Here is an 18,579-nt window from a genome sequence, read left to right as displayed (position 1 = left end):
ACTTTACAAATCCTCTAAACTTGCTTGAATTTAACATTAAAATTATATCTGAACGTTGCCATAAAGAATTAACTCAATTTATAGTCTTAAACCATATGAAGTTGATTGAAGTGGATTACCGAACTGAAAATGAGGGAAGTAATTGCTGAGGTGGAAGTGATGACTCTTCCAAGTTACACTTAAGCTTAGTACCTTGTGAAGGCTTTACACTGTGGGGTGCAAGTTTGGGTGATAACATGGCATATTTTGTTATTTGCATCATTATCATTCTTTGTTATTTTGTGTCTATATATTTTTTGAAACATTCACCTTCAACAGCCCCCAAATTTTAAATTTGTAAAATTTGTAGCAGTTGCACCATGTTGGTCCCCTCACTCTGCTATGCAACCTATTCTGATGACTTTGTATTTTATTGTTGGACTTTTGTAGTATATAAGGTATAATATTTTCTTTAGATTACTAATCCTAATTTGTCTCCTCATGAGAATCTTATAGGTGGGCTCGGAGAGGTGATGTATGGGAAGCAGCGGATTTGATGCAAAAAATGATTCAAGATGGCATCTCACCTGATATCCATACATACACATCATTTGTCAATGCATGTAGCAAGGCTGGAGATATGAATGTGAGTTTCATTGTTGTTTCCTTTGGATATAAAAGGCATAATATATCTCAATCTTGTATAAAATGATTACAGTTTTACGTTATATGAATTTGCAGTTTAATTTTAACATGGAATTTATATTTTGCAGTGATTTTAAATAAAACTTTAAAGTTTATGAAGGTTATGCCTTTTATTTCATTTGTATATTATTAAAATATACAATTCCGTGTTCCATATTGTAAAGGAAAATATTTCCAATAATCTATAATAACTAAACATGCATAGCAAAATTGCTTGAAGAGTGCAATACTTGCTATAATTCTATGCTGCTGCCTAAGCATACACTGCTTCACATTTGCAGCCTGATGTTTAGTGGTATAACTAGCTACTCTAGTCAGTGGTGCAGATTGCCTTAAAAATTCACAGAACATTCTCCTGCAGTGCTGTTTCCAATCTTATATCAGTTACTAATCGGGTCACATAACCTTAAAGATAATTGCATAATTTTATTACTATTACCTTATGCTGTCATGAGGAATAAGAATACCGAGATATGCACACATGAAATATGGACAAAATATTTGTATAAATAACAATTGATGTTGATGATGCCATTACAGCACCTCTGTGAGGTGCTGATACAGATCAAGAGTTAAGTCATGTTTGCTGAGAGGTGATGCTTCAAATTAAGTTGATATCATAGATGAAAAAGTTGGTGCTTAATCAAACAAATCACAATTAATCCTGAGTATGAACCTAAAACGATTAAATTCAGGAAAATAATAGCAATTACTGTTTTTCTAAAACAAAAATTGGTAAAATTTTATTAGAAAAAGCCAAAGCAAAACTAGACAGCGAGATAATACAAAAAAGAGTGCTGTCTTTTAAGTAAACCTGCAATACTAACAGACAGCATATGTTGGAAACATAGAACTCCAAGCCATATTGTGAAAATTTCTAAACCTGGAATCCCTACTGCAGCAAACTGATGTTACTTCTCCTATTTGTTAATCCATACAAGTTATTTACTGTGTTCTACAGTAAACATCGAAGTAAATACAACTGCAGCATTCACTAAAAATAATACGCCGAAACAAGAAACTGAACAGGAAAAAGATACAACACAATGACAATTATTTTCGGATAAATGTCCCTGGAAAATCCCAATGCGGGAAAATCGGTGCAGCAACTCTGCGGGTTTTATTATTATGCAGTAGTAATTTCTTAATACAACTTCTGGATTCCTTCCCGGCAATCCAGTTACAGAGAATATCACTGACAAAGAGATTTGTGAGATTACCTCACACTTATCACTAGAAAACCTAGCTGATCCCAACATTGAATGAACAACCCCTGGCTGCCTCTGCGCAGTGTTTGTGTCAGCCCTGTTGACCACAATGTGTCAACTTCCCATAGCTGTACACCCCATTTTCTTCGCAAAAGGGATAGCGCTTGATTGACGTGTCCGTGCCATTCGACAGTCATTGTCGACTTGATCAATTTATGTTGTAAACCCAGTCCGCATATGTGAATTGTAAATAATCTTAGTAGAGTTGAGTCATGTATGTAAATTGCCTAGGTGGACTTAATTTTCTAGTGATAATCTACGTTCCGGAAGGTTTTTTGTCTCACCGATCCATGATCGACAGAGTTTTCTTTCAGCCTAACCCCAAAGCCGGAATGAATTTTGTCATTAGAATCTTAGAGGAATCCTAGTGTGTTGATTTGCTAGATTATATTTGGTCGTAGAACTAGGTGGTCTATGAGGGTCTATGTCAAATGGGTCTTCCCCTTTGAGATGTAAAATTGTAAAAGTCATGATGTAAAGTGTCTTGAGGGTTAGAAAATGTTTTAATCCCCTCATAAGTCCTAAGTCTTAGGTCCTAGGTGATTTTTCCAAAGGATAAGTTCGAAGATCCAAAAAAAAAAATAAATTAATTAAAAAATAGATAAAAATAATAATAAAATTAAAAAATTTAAAAAATAATTAAAAAATAATAAAAATAATAAAACTTAAAAAATAATAAAATAATAATATTTTTGAGTAAATAAATGCAGAATTTCAATTTTTTAATGCATTAAAAATTCGACGGATGAGATTAAGAGATATCTTGATCCTCATCAACGATCGAGATCACTTTAACATGGATCACTCGAATTAGCCATTGGGAAATTTTCCTTTAAATAGGGTGCTAGGGGTCATTTGAGATCAGATTCGATCTGAGAGTCTGGTGCTAAAGAAAGCTCTCTTGTAGTCATTTTTTGTGCAATAAAGAAAGACTTTGGGGTTAAAAATCTTGCTGGTGTTACTCTTCTGGAAATGCTGTAAGATTGTTTTATTTTTCTGCATAATTTTATTTTCAGCCATTGAGGATAGTTTAATGAAGATTGATCTAGGCACAGGTATCTTGTCTGATCTTTGGGGTTTGAATGATAGTTTAGATTCTGAAATATAGTGGCAGGTATCTCCATTTGATCTGGGTTTCACTATTGTTTTCTCCCTCTATGTTAATGGTTGATTTTAAGCTGTGCAGGAAATCCTTTTTTCAGATTACCAGTCATTAGGGGAAGTTCTCGGCTGAACCAGCCAACTCCCGGATTGTGTTTTCTGAAAGAGCCCAGCCAGTTCTTGATCCCGGGCTTATCATTTGAAATTTTTTATGAATGCATGCAGGGTTTTCTGAAGTGTCTCACGTTAAAATTAAATTCTGATAATACTACTGTGATTATTGACAAATCTGGCTACTAAAGAGCCTTAGATCTATAAATATTGTAAATTGTTTAGCTGGTTTTAGGGTTTTCAGTTTATTTTTGGCACATTTTACTTCTGGGTTTTTTGTTTTTACAGGTTGCAGGTACAGATTTTAAAAATTTTGTGGGGTTTTCACAATCTGAAGCAGCTGATTCAAAATTTTATTAAGATTCCTGGAAAATATTTAGAGGTTCTGGTGGAAGTTTTGCAGATTGACTGCCTGGTTTCTTCTGAGCAGAAAGATTTCGATTTTGTTTTCGAAATTTTCTTTTGTGATTTGGGTTCGAATTTTAAAATCTGGAAAATTTCTGGGTTACTTCCTGCTGCTCCAAACCCCTTCCAAGCAGTTATTGAATCCCGCAATCATCTTCATGCCCTCCATTCTGCTGTCTGCAAATCCATATCCCTTACGCAGGCCATCCCACACCGCTGCCACAAATTTTGTCTGTCTCATTTCTTCATTGCTTTCAACCTGTACGGCAAGCAAAATAATAAAGACTCTATCATTAACGATTCCTTCACACGCTGCCCTCAATCCGCTGCTCTCAAATCTGCAAACAATACACATATCCCTCCGTCTGCCATCCTTCAGTTCTATCAACCTGCAACATATCTGCAACGTAGCCTCCAAGCTCCACATTGCCTCGTTAGCTCTAGCTCCCATGCAGTCATACTCCATCATTGAATTGCCGCAACTGCGTCCCTCAACGTCCCAGGCAAACGTGCAATCAAGAAGAAAAAAAAAAAACTCAGCTATCCTTCGACGCTGCTCTTCAAAACCCTCAGCTATCACCGGTACTTGCCCATTGCCTCTCCGTTATTCATCGCAGCCACCTTCAGCATCCCATCTTGCTGCCTGTACGCAAGCCTTTCCAAAGACCCGCCCATCCTCGTTCCCTCACGCTGCTCCTTGCTCCGTTTCGTCTCACCTACGCAACACTCCGAAACTATTCAATTCATTTTTTTTTATTGTGTGATATGTGTTTCATAGTTTAGGGTATATATCTTTTACTAAATTTTGACTCAGTTTTCATTTAGAGCTAGTTTAGGTTTCATTCCGATTTAATTTTGTTTCATTTTTCTTTTATCATTTCAATTTTGTTTTAAAAAAAAAATATAAAACATTAAATAGTCCCGTTTCATTTAAATCAAAATTAGATTAGACTTTGATTTTTTTTTTTTAAAGTTAGATCTTAGATTTTATTTTATATAGTTTAAAATAAATTTTAGTTTTATTCTGATTTTTAAATTTTAGAATTTAAAAAATATAAAAAGTTCATTTATGGTTTTAGATTAAGATTAGTTTAATATTTTATTAAAGTTTAGTTTTAGCTTTAGATATATTTAATTTTAGTTTTGTTCCATTTTTTATTTTGATTTTAAAATAAATCTAAAAAAAGAATAATAATAAAATCATGAAAATTAGAAAATAGGTTTTTGTTTTAGATTTTTTTATTTAGGTTTAAGTTTGTTTAACGTAGTTTTTTTTGTTTTTTTAATTTTTTTTTTTGAATAAATTCAAATTTAGTATCATTCCATTTTGAATTTGATCAAAAGAAAAATAAAAATAGAAAAATATAAAATATAAAAAAGATAAAGAAAAATTATTCCCTTTTTGTTAGACTTTAGTTAGCATTTTAGTTTTGTTTAATTTTTAGATTTAAAAAAAAAAAAATTCATAAAAAGTTAAAAATTTTCTTTTCACTTTTTAGTCTTTAGTTTAGATTAGATTTTATTTTTTAGGATTTTATTTTTTGCAACGACCCATTTATAAAAGTTAAGAAATAATAAAAATAATTAATTAATATAAAGTTATAAACTTTATATTTAAAATAATATTAATAAACTTCATATTTAAAATATATATGTAAATCAAACCTTATATTAAAAATACAAATCAAACTTTATAAATTTAAAATTTGAATACCAAAATCACTTAAATTAAACGTAATAGGATTTAAAGGCAAAACCATGTAAATAAAGTGAATGATTCATAATGAACTGAGGGATTAGCTTCTGGTCTGAGAGACGTGGACAGAAGCGTGGCAACAGGGAGGCTGGTTGCATGCGGGATGGCGGCCACCGCCAAGCCCGTGGTTAAAAACCGGAAGTCTGAACCGAGAAGGGGGGAGAAGAACGGAGTTAGAAACCAGAGGAGGAATTCAGCAGTGAGAGAGGTCTGCCATTGGAAGAGCTTTAATCCGTCTGAGGTTCTAGGCACGGGGGACAGTGAGCTTCTGTTGGGAAGCTTACTGGATTGAGCAGGCAGGCTTTGCTCAGTCTGGTTGGGTGGAAATTGGTCTTCCGGTAATTGGATTAAAGTAGCCGCAGCATCATCCACCAGGACAGGCAGTAGGCAGCAGTTCAGGTAGGTATTCTAAATATATTACGGTTCCTGTATTTCAGCTTTATTTTTTCGGTTCTTACACATGGTATCAGAGCTGTCGTTCAAACCCTTCGGGACCTCACAGGCCCTACGCTCGTGTAAATTTGGTGGTTAAATTCTGCTGCGTAAAAACTTAAAAAAAAATTCTCGGTTACATTTCTGCGGTTTGAATCTAAAAAACCCATGTTTACAAGCGCTGTGTGTTACCACTAAACTCTAGACGCGTGAGTTCTCTACGGCGTTTTACAGTGGTAATGAGAAAAGGGCAGCTGAAATGGATGCTAATGGGTTTATGAAGAGCAGATGGGTACATGAAATCGATAATTCTGATTTCTTAACTGTGGTGTTGTCCCTGTACATTGAATATCCGTACCGAATTTCAAATTGGCGTATTATTACATATTTTCGATTTACACATTTTTCGTTAGAGAGCTGAAATGCCCCATGTGGTCCTAGTTTAAAAATAACAGATAATATAGCAGTGTTGGACGTGTGGCTATGGCGATGGTGGCCTTTGCTGCTCAACGGTGTGTACCCACTTGTTCATCTTTTACTGTTGCCACTGCCAGCCAAACTAAGGCGGCCAAGAACCGACATTGGCTGCGATCCACTTTGAAAGTTTCGTCCGCTGGTGGCAGTTTACGGAGGCCAAACTGGGAAGAGATGTTTACCTGCGCATCCTATGCTTCCCACCTCACATTTCACCCAGATAAGCGAAAATTGAACGGACCGTCTGCCCGTTTAGCATATTAGACTCGACCGATGTTGTTGGTTTCGTATTCATGGCTAAGTGCATCTAGACGCAGCGCAACTTCGGGAGGAAGCCCAACTAGGGATCTAGCGAGGACCGAATGGCGGCGCAAGAACTAACAAAACCGAATTTTGGGCAATTGCAACAATTAGAAGAGAAAATGGACCGCGAAATCACGCAAGTGAGGGCAGAAAACAATTAGACTATGCTAGGGCGCATAGAGGAGAGAACGTTAACGAGCAGAATCAAAATTTTAAAAAAAAGGAGGCGCGTGTATGTAACACTGTATGTCCAACTCTTGTTCCTCAAAAATTACAATTTATGACGTATAATATGCCAAATAATTTAGAATCGATTGACGGTCATAGCCCTGTTATTTGAATATTGTCATTAAAAATCGTTTGAAAACTCTTCAACTTTTATTTTTTAGTAATCAGAGGCAAATCGTTGGAAAGAATTGAGTTATATATTGTGAATTTTGAGTTTTAAATATCTGATGCTTCCGATCAATTAGACGAAATACCTGAGATTCAACAGATCCTCTGTTTCTCGGGGTTCAATTTTACACGAAATAATGTTAATTACAAAGTTTTATTGTAATGTGGAATTCATTTTTGTAACACACCCGCATCCCCTTAAAATTCTGAATCTGAGCAGATGTTTAAAACATTACGCATGTGCCCAATCTCCAATTCAATTATTCATATCATATTTCTATCATGCTATGTGTTAAGTGCCATGCATCACGAGTCTCTAGTCAAAGTTCAACATACAGCACAAACAAAGATGTCCAAAGATTTCCTCACGTATCGTTCTTTTGCCATAGTAATCCTAAATCCCCAAGAGTTCATGAACATTTGAACTACCTACTGCATCCTTATCAGTGATCAAGTTTTCCTTCTGTATCTTGTTTTCTTGAACTATACCATTCATAAGAACTCAATAAGTTCGATAATTAGGTTGGCATCCTTCATTATCATCTTACTTAAATAGATCAAAAGCATGATCCACCTTGCCTAATTTGACGTTGCCATCCATCAATGATATGTATGTTACTTGGTTGGGTTGTAAACCGTTCTCCTTCATTTCACCAGTGCATATTTCAGCCTCTTCCATTCTGCCTTCACGGCAAAGGCCATAGATCAGTGCATTATAAGTGTAGACATTGAACCTCACACACTCTTCAAGACTATGACTCGCACTATAATATCCTTATGACTATATCGCACTTGCACAAATACAGGACCTTGATTTCGCATTGACATTCAGCTCTCTTATATTGATCACATCACTATGCCATTTATGAAATCAGTATTCACATGCCTCGGCATTATTATAACAGCAATATAGCATGATTGCTCCCAGTTATGATTGTATTGACTGCCATTTTAGCATGTGTGACATCAAGTTTCTTTAGCCATGTACTGACATAATCATCACATAGTAAAGAACAGAAGCCTTATGGCAGTGTATGTCTTTGAGCATTTCTGAATCATACACACTCACTCAGAATCAGTTGGGTACAGTTCTGCCCAAAATCTAGAGTTCTGTTGAAACCAAATAAGTTGAGATGCCGCCGAGTCTTCTTAAAGTTGTAAATTTATCCATATGACTAAAGGGCCATCATAAACCTCTGTCGTATCTTAAGGAATGAAAGAATGTCTTTGTCTTCAGCAAGCCTGCACCAATTATATTACAAATTCAAACTTGTAATTTGAATCAGATTCTGAGTTTCACATCAAAGACTAAAAGTTTAGGTAGCTCTGTATATCTCTCCTACAACATTGTTAGCATAGTCTAATGGTGGTAACTGGTAAATGCAGCAGCCTATCAGTAATTGATATGCAATTACTTCATGTTTCCTTTTACCTTTAATCTCCTTGCAGTGTGACCGTGTGAGCCATATAGCTAAGGTGATTAAAAATTCTCACCAGCCAATTTCCGTGCCTCTTGGCATAAGATTTTGTTTTATGAGAAGATTATAATGTATTATTGAGACTCATGGTAGCCATCTTTTAAAGGCTGACAGCTACCATTTAATAGCTGTGTTATGCATTTTCAACCATTGGAAAGTTGCTGCAACCCTTTCAATTATTTATTTATTCAAAAGCCTTGTTTATTTATTGATCACCATGAATTATAGGTTGTTTTGCTGTTTGCTGTCATAATTTTGCATGTTGTACATTGTGCATAATAGCAACCCTGATAGCAATCATTAAATCAAAGATAGCATGTTTTGGGACCCATTTGAGTATCTCCAAGTCTCTTAGCCATAGGTCCTTTAAACTCATTATCTCATCTCCATTTTGCCTGTTGCTATAAATATAAAAACAAATGGTAATTTACTACCATAGGCACTTTTGTAACCACAAGGAAATCATCAAAACCTTGCTATTGCATCAATTCCTTTAATAAGGAATCGAGAAAAAGGCAGCGTTATCAGTTTAAAATAATGCAAAGATCTGGAAAGAGGTCAACCATTTTCGTAGATTAATTGCTCCAACATCATGAATTTTTGGCAACATCTGTGCAATCTTTAGAAGTGGCTAGTAAAAAGTTTAATCCATACTTGTATCATCGATACTGCTTCAATAATTCTTCAAAACTAAGTTCCATGCTGAAATTTATGAAGGTTCTACAATAATGATTAAACTCAGCAAACTAGTATTTTTCCAAAGCCATAACTTTATGATCTTCCAGTACAATCTCGTGAGCTTATAAACAAAAATTAGATGTACATAAACGTACTTACATACAAGGATTTGTGTTTAGGTACAGAGTAGTTTTAGTATAAAGCATTGCTAGGTCATCTCTAAAGTAGCTCTAACATTGTCATGATCTTACAAAGTTTTGATTTTGTAGTCCCGTTACATAATGCCTGTAGGTGGCTCTTAAACATCTAGAAATGAGAGGGTGCACTAATGTAGGAAAGGATAGTATAGATCATTTTATTTACATACTATTAAACTAACCTCTTATAATCTTTACACTGTCCCCAAATGCATTCAAGTTTACTGAATGCAAATGCCAATTACCCCTCTGTCATGTGCCAAGGTGAACTGTTAAATTGCATACCTTATATTGCTTTTATGCTACATTATCTGCTGAATGTCCACTTTAAAAACTTAATTATTTTATGCCAATGACATTTTGAACAGATGCACGGTGGAATAAGTATTGCATTAGCAGTCGAATACTAAATGAGGGATGTTAAATCATGGAAGTAATGTATGCATGGGTTATTCTAAACGGGTGAGGAAGGACAATGGGCCATTCAGTTTCACCTTGGGTATACTTGGGATTAGTTCATTCAACACAGGGATTTCGAATTAAAGTACAGAAGCACAAAACTGCATGTATGACCTTATACAGAGCTTAATTAGGAAACATTGTGTATACTTTACAGCACATAACACTAAGATTAAGGTATAGCAGTTATTTCCAAGTACATCCAATCAATAGATCATAAAACTCCAATTTGGTCTAGCACACACTTCTATGCCCTTTATATATGCAACATATATTCTTTTAAATTGTAAGAGCTGGGTTTCCAATTAATGGTAAGTTCATACTAAGAAATAATCATGTCTATAAATAGAAGTAAAATATAGAAGCCATCACAATAATTCTTACAATACAAAACTGAGTCTTATTTTAAAAGAGTCCGGTACAAAGAATGAGGAGTAGGTGCTTATCAGTTTTAGCAAAAGCAATTCACCTCAAGCAAATGAGGATAATAAGAAAATACTAATCTAGTGTGGCTTGTTCAAAGCCTGGTTACAAAGACATGAAATCTAACTTTGAGAGAAGGGTCAGTTAGGCTTGCTCCTTGAATATCACATGCTGTGAAATTGGGCAGCGCAACCGCTCAGGAAGAGAGCTTGGATTACCATGATTTCAGTAAAAGTGGATGTCGCACAGTGTTGGTGCCTTTGGTCCTCGGTCACTCAAATTTCAAAGTAGGATGCTGTGGAAACATTAAAAGAACTATTTTCTTCATTGCCTGATCAACTGCAATATGTAGGCCACTGACCTACATTTTAGGTACAATTTGACTATTGATCTGAATTTATCCTTTAGTTGACCCCAACCTACATTTATGGTATAATGCTGAACTGTATTTCTTCTAGATTGTAATCATGACATGTCTATGGTAAATTTTCCGACTAAAGGACAAACTGATTTGGAACCAGAACAACCCTTCATTTTATTATAGGTTTAATCCATATCTAAGTAATATATTCAAAAATATAAGTATGTATGACCTTCTTTAAAGGTAATAGCTAGATTGAGGTATGACGGGTATGTTACCAAGGTACATTGTAACGAGACATTTAAACATTTTCTTTTTGTGGATATTATTTAGATGTTTGATCTTAGGAGCTAATAACCATACACTTCTGCATTATTCATACTAGGATAGAATACCCTGCATTAGGACAAGGAGGTCGCGAGACCACCCTCCTTGACCTCGGTACCAGTAAGATCCGCCTAGCGGATAAAAATAGCAAAACTATACCCGTTTATGAATGTGAAGTTGCAAAAGGAAAATTATGTGTTAAATTCGGTTGTCTACCTCAATTTTTTTATATATATATAATTTTATTATATGTTCAGGAACCATTACAATGGTAAGGACGTATGAGCGACGACGACGTGATCGGGCAACATCACCACCAACAATGCCGCCACCGTCGCCATTGTCATCTCCATCACCATCATCACCACCAAGACCATCATCAACATCAATCGCCCCAGCGCCAGAGTTAACTGTGATAATGAATTCTTTGGAAGCCTTATTGGAAACATTAAAAGAATCAACTAAGGCCAAAACCAAAGGGGAATTTCATCATGTAGCCACCAGTTCAGCGGAACCAAATAATTTTGAGCCCAGAAGATCGAAAGAAGACATTCCTAGGGAGCTTCAGAAAATTAAGCTCCCAAAATTCTCAGGAGGTCGAGCAGGTGAACGCGCTGAAGCATGGTTAGAAGGAATGAACAGATGCTTTAGGTTAAGAGAATATTCTTCTTCGGCAAAAAAAAAATTGTCGTGTTTCAATTAAAGGAGAGTGCCTTAATTTGGTGGGGAAATCTGGAGAAGCAGCTGCACCTTACACCGGATAATGCCCCTTGGGAACTGTTTGAGGAAAGGTTCCGCGCAAAGTATTTACCTCCATACTTTCAACAACAGCAAGCGAGAGCCTTTCATACATTAATTCAGGGAAATAAAACGGTGGAAGAGTACAAGATTAGGTTTATGGAGCTTGTAAAATACATTCACTACTTAGATTCTGATGAACGTCAAGCTGAACGTTTCATATTTGGGTTAAATCCTCGCATTAGAGCCTTGGTAAGCATGTGGAAACCGTCATCAGTAGCCGAGGAGGTTGAATGTGGTCGTTATGCTGAAGAGCACCTTGGAATCAAAAAAGAGATAGGGCTAGCAGAACCTTTACAATCAGGATTTCCTGGAAAGACTCCTCGAAACTTTTTCAACGGAGGTAGCTCAAGGCCACCTTACAGTAACAGGTTTACCTCGAGAAATATAGTAACAAGAGCTCCCATGGCAGTAAACACTAGCCTCGGAATCATCAAACACCAGGTCATGGTCATCTCGAGGGACTGCCAGCAGAGGAAGAAATTCGAGAGGAATCAACATGAGAGGACGAAGCTCTTTCTCTAGAAATTCACGTCCTGAGTCAAGAGGATCAATGCCGCTAAATTGTTGGGGATGTGGGGGGCCACATTTTCAACGGGATTGTCCAGAAGCTTCGTCGAATATGTTGCATAGGACTGGAGAGGGACCAATATCAAACAATCAAGGTAATCATAGAATTCATGCAGTAATCAGCAACGACCAAGCAGCACATCAACCCACTATAGCGGGATCTTCAGGTATGGGACAAGGGAATCATAACGGTTGAACCATTACGTATACTGGGACGTAGGGTTCGATAGCTGAGGAACTGCCTGGTGGACCAAGTTAGGGTCCAATGGGACAAGTATAGTCCTGGATCAGCAACTTGGGAAAATACAGAGGACATATGTCAAAGATACCCTAATCTATGTCAATTTTGAAGAACTTTAAACTATGTTTAGTATATATTTACTTCACTACAATCAGAGACTCAGAAACATTTTGAATGATTATGGATAAACGTGAAATTTTGTGGCATAATATATGTTTAATTCCTGCTGGTACATGGATACCAAAACAATATATGTGGTTCATTTTACTGAATTATAGTGTCGAAATAAAGTTAAGACAGTTGAATGATTTTACTTCTGATAGAAATTAAGATATTATAGATCTGATTTATTTATACATGTCAATATGATCAATGGGATAGAAATCAGGAAGTGAATACATTCTAGATGAAAGTCAAAAGACATGCATGGAATATGGAAAAATATGTTGTACTGTAGTATCATAAATGAATTAATAAGGGAATAATATGTGAGTTATTTTGAATATGCTGATGCACATTTTACGGATGCATGGATAAGTGTATGATTGCAGGTAATAAACAGTTACCGGGATGACCACGTGATGACAAAACCTCAGAACAATTAAAGCTCCAAGTGATTCTATGATAGGGTGTTAGCCCTAAGTTCTATTGGGAGGGGTGGAGGTGTTGCCCACCGTTTATCCTCTGAACCCTGGAGTCATGGGAGGATTGTGTGAACCACGCTCCCCTAGACGTGTGATGATGACTGCCAGATGCCTACTGGGAATCAGGTTGGTATAACCGACGCTGTCACCTTAGAGATTATGAATGGTCGGGTCAGTAAAACTGACACCATGGCATACTCCAGTAGAGGACGAATAGGATGGGAGCGGAAGAGATTAGGAAGGATAGGTTGATTTTAGAATAGCTTGGGAACCTGGATGGAGCACGATATGTCCATTAAAATCGTAAACCTAAAACTCTAATTTTGTTTTAGTTTCTTGATATTAAAATAAAATTCTAAACCTAAGAAGGGGGTACTAATTACTATCATAAGTAATCAGATAAGATAAAACTCTAACTTCGGGACGAAGTTTTCTGAAGGGGGAGTGTATGTAACGACCCATTTATAAAAGTTAAGAAATAATAAAATAATTAATTAATATAAAGTTATAAACTTTATATTTAAAATAATATTAATAAACTTCATATTTAAAATATATATGTAAATCAAACCTTATATTAAAAATACAAATCAAACATTATAAATTTAAAATTTGAATACCAAAATCAATTAAATTAAACATAATAGGATTTAAAGGCAAAACCATGTAAATAAAGTGAATGATTCATAATGAACTGAGGGATTAGCTTCTGGTCTGAGAGACGTGGACAGAAGCGTGGCAACAGGGAGGGAGGCGGTGGTTGCATGCGGGAGGGCGGCCACCGCCAAGCCCGTGGTTAAAAACCGGAGGTCTGAACCGAGAAGGGGGGAGAAGAACGGAGTTAGAAACCAGAGGAGGAATTCAGCAGTGAGAGAGGTCTGCCATTGGAAGAGCTTTAATTCGTCTGAGGTTCTGGGCACGGGGGATAGTGAGCTTCTGTTGGGAAGCTTACTGGATTGAGCAGCCAGGCTCTGCTCAGTCTGGCTGAGTGGAAATTGGTCTTCCGGTAATTGGATTAGAGTAGCCGCAGCATCATCACTAGGACAGGCAGCAGGTAGCAGTTCAGGTAGGTATTCTATGTTCCATTTCTCTATAGTTAAACGCACTCAATGTTAATCTTGAAGTTAGCTATGTGAAAGTGGTAACTGATTCAGCATCTAAATTTTATGATCATTTAAAGCATATAATTTTTCTTTAAGTTTAATTGCTGGATCATCGTTAAAGCATTGTGAATTTACTGGATACCTTGCATTGCTTGGGTTATTTGATGATAAATGTTTGTTTTACATGGTTCATATTTCTGCAAGATCTAATCATTTAATCATTTAACTCCATAAGGCACTGGTCTATTAAACTTAACAAAATCAATTTAGTGCTTGTTTCTTCGTGTCTCCCAACCCAACTGGTCCACAGTTGGTCTTCATCATCTCATAGGGTCTACCCCCCTTAGCCGCAAGAGACAAGCTTAAATGGAGAGATCGGGGATTAGAGTGACAGCCCTCGGTTTGAGCGTTTTCGTGACAATCTGTGCGACAACATTTTTTGGCGCCGTTGTCGGGGATAGAGTTTTTCTGTCCTTGGCGCTTCAACGACATCCATCTTCTCATTTCTCATCATTCTTTCATCTTTCTCATCTCTCATTTGAGCTGGCAGATTCAACATTTTTTGGCATCATTTGGATATTTTCATCACCTTATCTTTCGCCATATCAACGACTACTTTTCAGTTCGTTTCTTGTTTGGGTGGCGACTCCATTTCTTTTCATTTATTTTTTCCCAGACAAGAAGCCTCTCTCATATCTGCTTGTTGATTGCTTTTTGGATCCTAGAATTAGATTCATTGTTCAAGTGGTGGCTCCACTTCTTTCATCTCTTGATTTTCTTGAGCAGAGATCTCTTTCTATCATCCATTTGGTTCCTCGTTGTTCATCATGGATTATTCGTTTAAACCATGTCATTTTACTGATGATCTCCATGATATTCCGAAAGTGGCCATTTCTAAATTACCTTTGTTCTCAAGTGGTGATTCAGTCGTTGTTAAAAGACATCTAGGCTTGTTTACTCGTATAATGATCATATATTGTAGACCCCCTCAGTATAATCATGAAGATGTCAAAATGCGTCTTTTTGTCTTTTCTTTAGAGGGTGATGCTTTGAATTGGTTTAATAATTGTCCTGAAGATTCTTTCACTTCTTTACAAGACATTGTCAATGCTTTTAAAGATAGATATGGTTATCCAGATAGCTCGCCTTGTGCCCCTAAAATTGTGCAACAGAATGAAAGTAATCTTATAAAAGGTCCAGCTGTCGGTGAAAGATTCCAAGACAATTCTTCATATCAGAATGTGCCATCCACCTGTACCATTGCAGATCAAATCCATGATAGTGGAAACGCAGGGACAAATGACAATGAAAAGTAAGACCAAAGGCAAATTATACAAGAACTAATGTTGCTGGTAAAAAATATGGAGATCAATCAAACTAATTATGCCAATGATGTGAGAACTTTATGCACCCACCTGGAAAAACATAATAGGGAGATGGAGATCATGCAACATCAGCATGCTAAGGAAATTGAGGCCATGAAGACTCATCATGACACATAAATTAGTTTTATGCAAAGCAAGTTATCAGGCTTAGAGGAAAATATGACGACCATGAAAGCTAATCATGATAGGGAAATTACTTCTATGCAAAACAAGTTATTAACTATGGATGAAGAAATGACTATCATGACATTCAATCATAATAATCAGTTAGCTACCATGCAAGCAAATCATAAGGAAGAGATAAACTCTATGCAGCATTGCTTGATGACCATAAAGGAAAAAAACGATAAAGTAATAAAATATATGGAAGATAATTTGATATGTCTTCAGAAAAAGTTATTAACCATGGAAGAAGATCATGCCAGAGAAATCAGTGCTATGAAAATTGAACACTCTAGCCAGATAAATGCCATTACAATACAGGTACATAAATTTCAACAGCAGATTAAGGATGAAAGAAACTAGGAAACATCAATAGATCAGGAGCCTTCTCATTTGCTGCAACAAGCTCCATCTTATTATGAGGAGGTCATTGGTTCGATTGAAAGGTGGTTAATTGAAGGTGATCCAGATAAAATTGAAAATGATAAAAGATCAAATGCAAGATGAAGAAAGACATGTCACACATATCTTACATACTTCATCTAAGAGCTATGAAACAGAAAATTCCACGTCATCAGTAATACAATCTGCCACGAAGAAAAAGCGCAAGAGGAAGAAAATGAGAAGAAGATTTGATGCATCAAACGGCCGCGAGCAGCTTGATTTTCGGATAGGAAAAAGTCCTACCATATGTAGAATTGGGCATGCCACATTCGACAAGCAGCCGACAGATTTTCCTGAAAGCAGACAAATGCTTAGTATACACTATATTGAACACATCTGATGCCATGGGGCATCCTTTGTATTGTATTTCTAACCCTACTCCCTGTCATTTCAGCGTTTCATTTCTGTTTTAGGATTAGATTTACTTTTCCAGATAGTTAATAAAGGAAGAGCTTATATCTTTCATGTGCTTAATGTTATATGATGATTTTTGGATGGACACTACTTATGTTTTATTGTGTATTGCGTGGATGCAGATTCTGGATTCTCACATTCCTGCAGTGCAGCAACGTGTCCCCAAGTGGAGCCAGATGTTGACCACTACGTGTCAACTTCCCATAGCTGTACACCCACTTTTCTTCGCAAAAGGGATAACGCTTGATTGACGTGTCCGTGCCATTCGACAGTCATCGTCGACTTGATCAATTTATGTTGTAAACCCAGTCTGCATGTGTGAATTATAAATAATCTTAGCAGAGTTGAGTCATGTATGTAAATTGCCTAGGTGGACCTAATTTTCTAGTGATAATCTATGTTCTGGAAGGCTTTTTGTCTCACCGATCCATGATCGGCAGAGTTTTTCTTCAGCCTAACCCCAAAGCCGGAATGAATTTTGTCATTAGAATCTTAGAGGAATACTAGTGTGTTGATCTGCTAGATTATATTTGGTCGCAGAATTGGGTGGTCTATGAGGGTCTATGTCAAATGGGTTTTCCCCTTTGATATGTAAAATTGTAAAAGTCATGATGTAAAGTGTCTTGAGAGCTAGAAAATGTTTTAATCCCCTCATAAGTCCTAAGTCTTAGGTCCTAGGTGATTTTTCCAAAGGCTAAGTTCGAAGATCCAAAAAAAAATAAATTAAAAAAATAAATTAATTAAAAAATAGATAAAAATAATAATAAAATTTAAAAATTTAAAAAATAATTAAAAAATAATAAAAATAATAAAACTTAAAAAATAATAATATTTTTGAGTAAATAAATGCAGAATTTCAATTTTTTAATGCATTAAAAATTCGACGGATGAGATTAAGAGATATCTTGATCCTCATCAACGGTCGAGATCACTTTAACATGGATCACTCGAACTAGCCATTGGGAATTTTTCCTTTAAATAGGGTGCTAGGGGTCATTTGAGATCAGATTCGATCTGAGAGTCTGGTGCTATAGAAAGCTCCCTTGTAGTCATTTTTTGTGCAATAAAGAAAGACTTTGGGGTTAAAAATCTTGCTGGTGGTACTCTTCCGGAAATGCTGTAAGATTGTTTTATTTTTCTGCATAATTTTATTTTCAGCCATTGAGGATAGCTTAATGAAGATTGATCTAGGCACAGGTATCTTGTCTGATCTTTGGGGTTTGAATGATAGTTTAGATTTTGAAATATAGTGGTAGGTATCTCCATTTGATCTGGGTTTCACTCAATGTTGCACAAAGCGCGATCGGGATTTAATCGGCGCCGGGAAAAAAGCGGAAAAAATCGACAAAAGCGGGGAAAAAGCGGAAAAAAGCGGGAAAAAAGCGTTTGGCACAAAAATATTCATTTTTTTTCATTTTTTTTCAATTTTTTTAATATCTAAACCATCTACAACATAAAATAAATACATTGACACATAAATATGATAAAAAATCTAATATATAAGATGTTTAATATCATTTCTAGCGCTAAAATCACACATAACATTGAATCATGTCCTGAATAGTAAGTCCTGAGTCCCAAGTCCAACTCAGCCTCAAAATATCAACAAAAAATATGATAATGTATCTCATCATGTCATAATGTCATATACAATAAAATGAAAGTCTAATCCTATTGATTTCCTCTGCCCCTCTTGCGAGAAAATGGCACAGCTTTCTCTTTCCCTCTAGATGTAGAAGCTGGTGCCTGTGCTGGTGGAAATGGCAGTGGAGTCTGACGTGCTCTAGAAGCTGAAGAACTAGTAGTAGCAGCTACAGGAGGCTGAGGTGGACGGAGACCACGTCCTCTACTGGTGGTAGTGGTAGCCCGGGTAGCCCGGGTAGGCGGTGTCACCTCCTCCTCCTGCTCCTCCAACTCCTCCTCCTCCTGCTCCTGCTCCTGCTCCCCCTCCTCCTCCCCCTCATC

General features: G+C 36.4%; 1 protein-coding gene across 4 annotated transcripts in view; it reads left to right on the top strand.

Moving 5' to 3' along the window:
• LOC149191613 (pentatricopeptide (PPR) repeat-containing protein) overlaps nucleotides 1-18,579 on the top strand; it is a 343,363-nt gene that overhangs the window by 223,075 nt on the left and 101,709 nt on the right. For all 4 annotated transcript variants that reach the window (XM_089404363.1, XM_089404360.1, XM_089404362.1 and 1 more), the window contains one exon: nucleotides 496-625. In XM_089404363.1, coding sequence (XP_089260489.1) covers nucleotides 496-625 — 130 coding nt within the window. The remainder of the gene's footprint in view (nucleotides 1-495; nucleotides 626-18,579) is intronic.

Source organism: Pinus tabuliformis, chromosome 2_2, assembly GCF_031772625.1.
Source record: "Pinus tabuliformis cultivar Carrire ecotype Pingquan chromosome 2_2, CPIR1, whole genome shotgun sequence".
Taxonomy (NCBI): Eukaryota; Viridiplantae; Streptophyta; class Pinopsida; order Pinales; family Pinaceae; genus Pinus; species Pinus tabuliformis.
The sequence above is the reverse complement of the archived record's forward strand: the minus strand, read 5'-3'. Positions and strand labels throughout refer to the sequence as shown.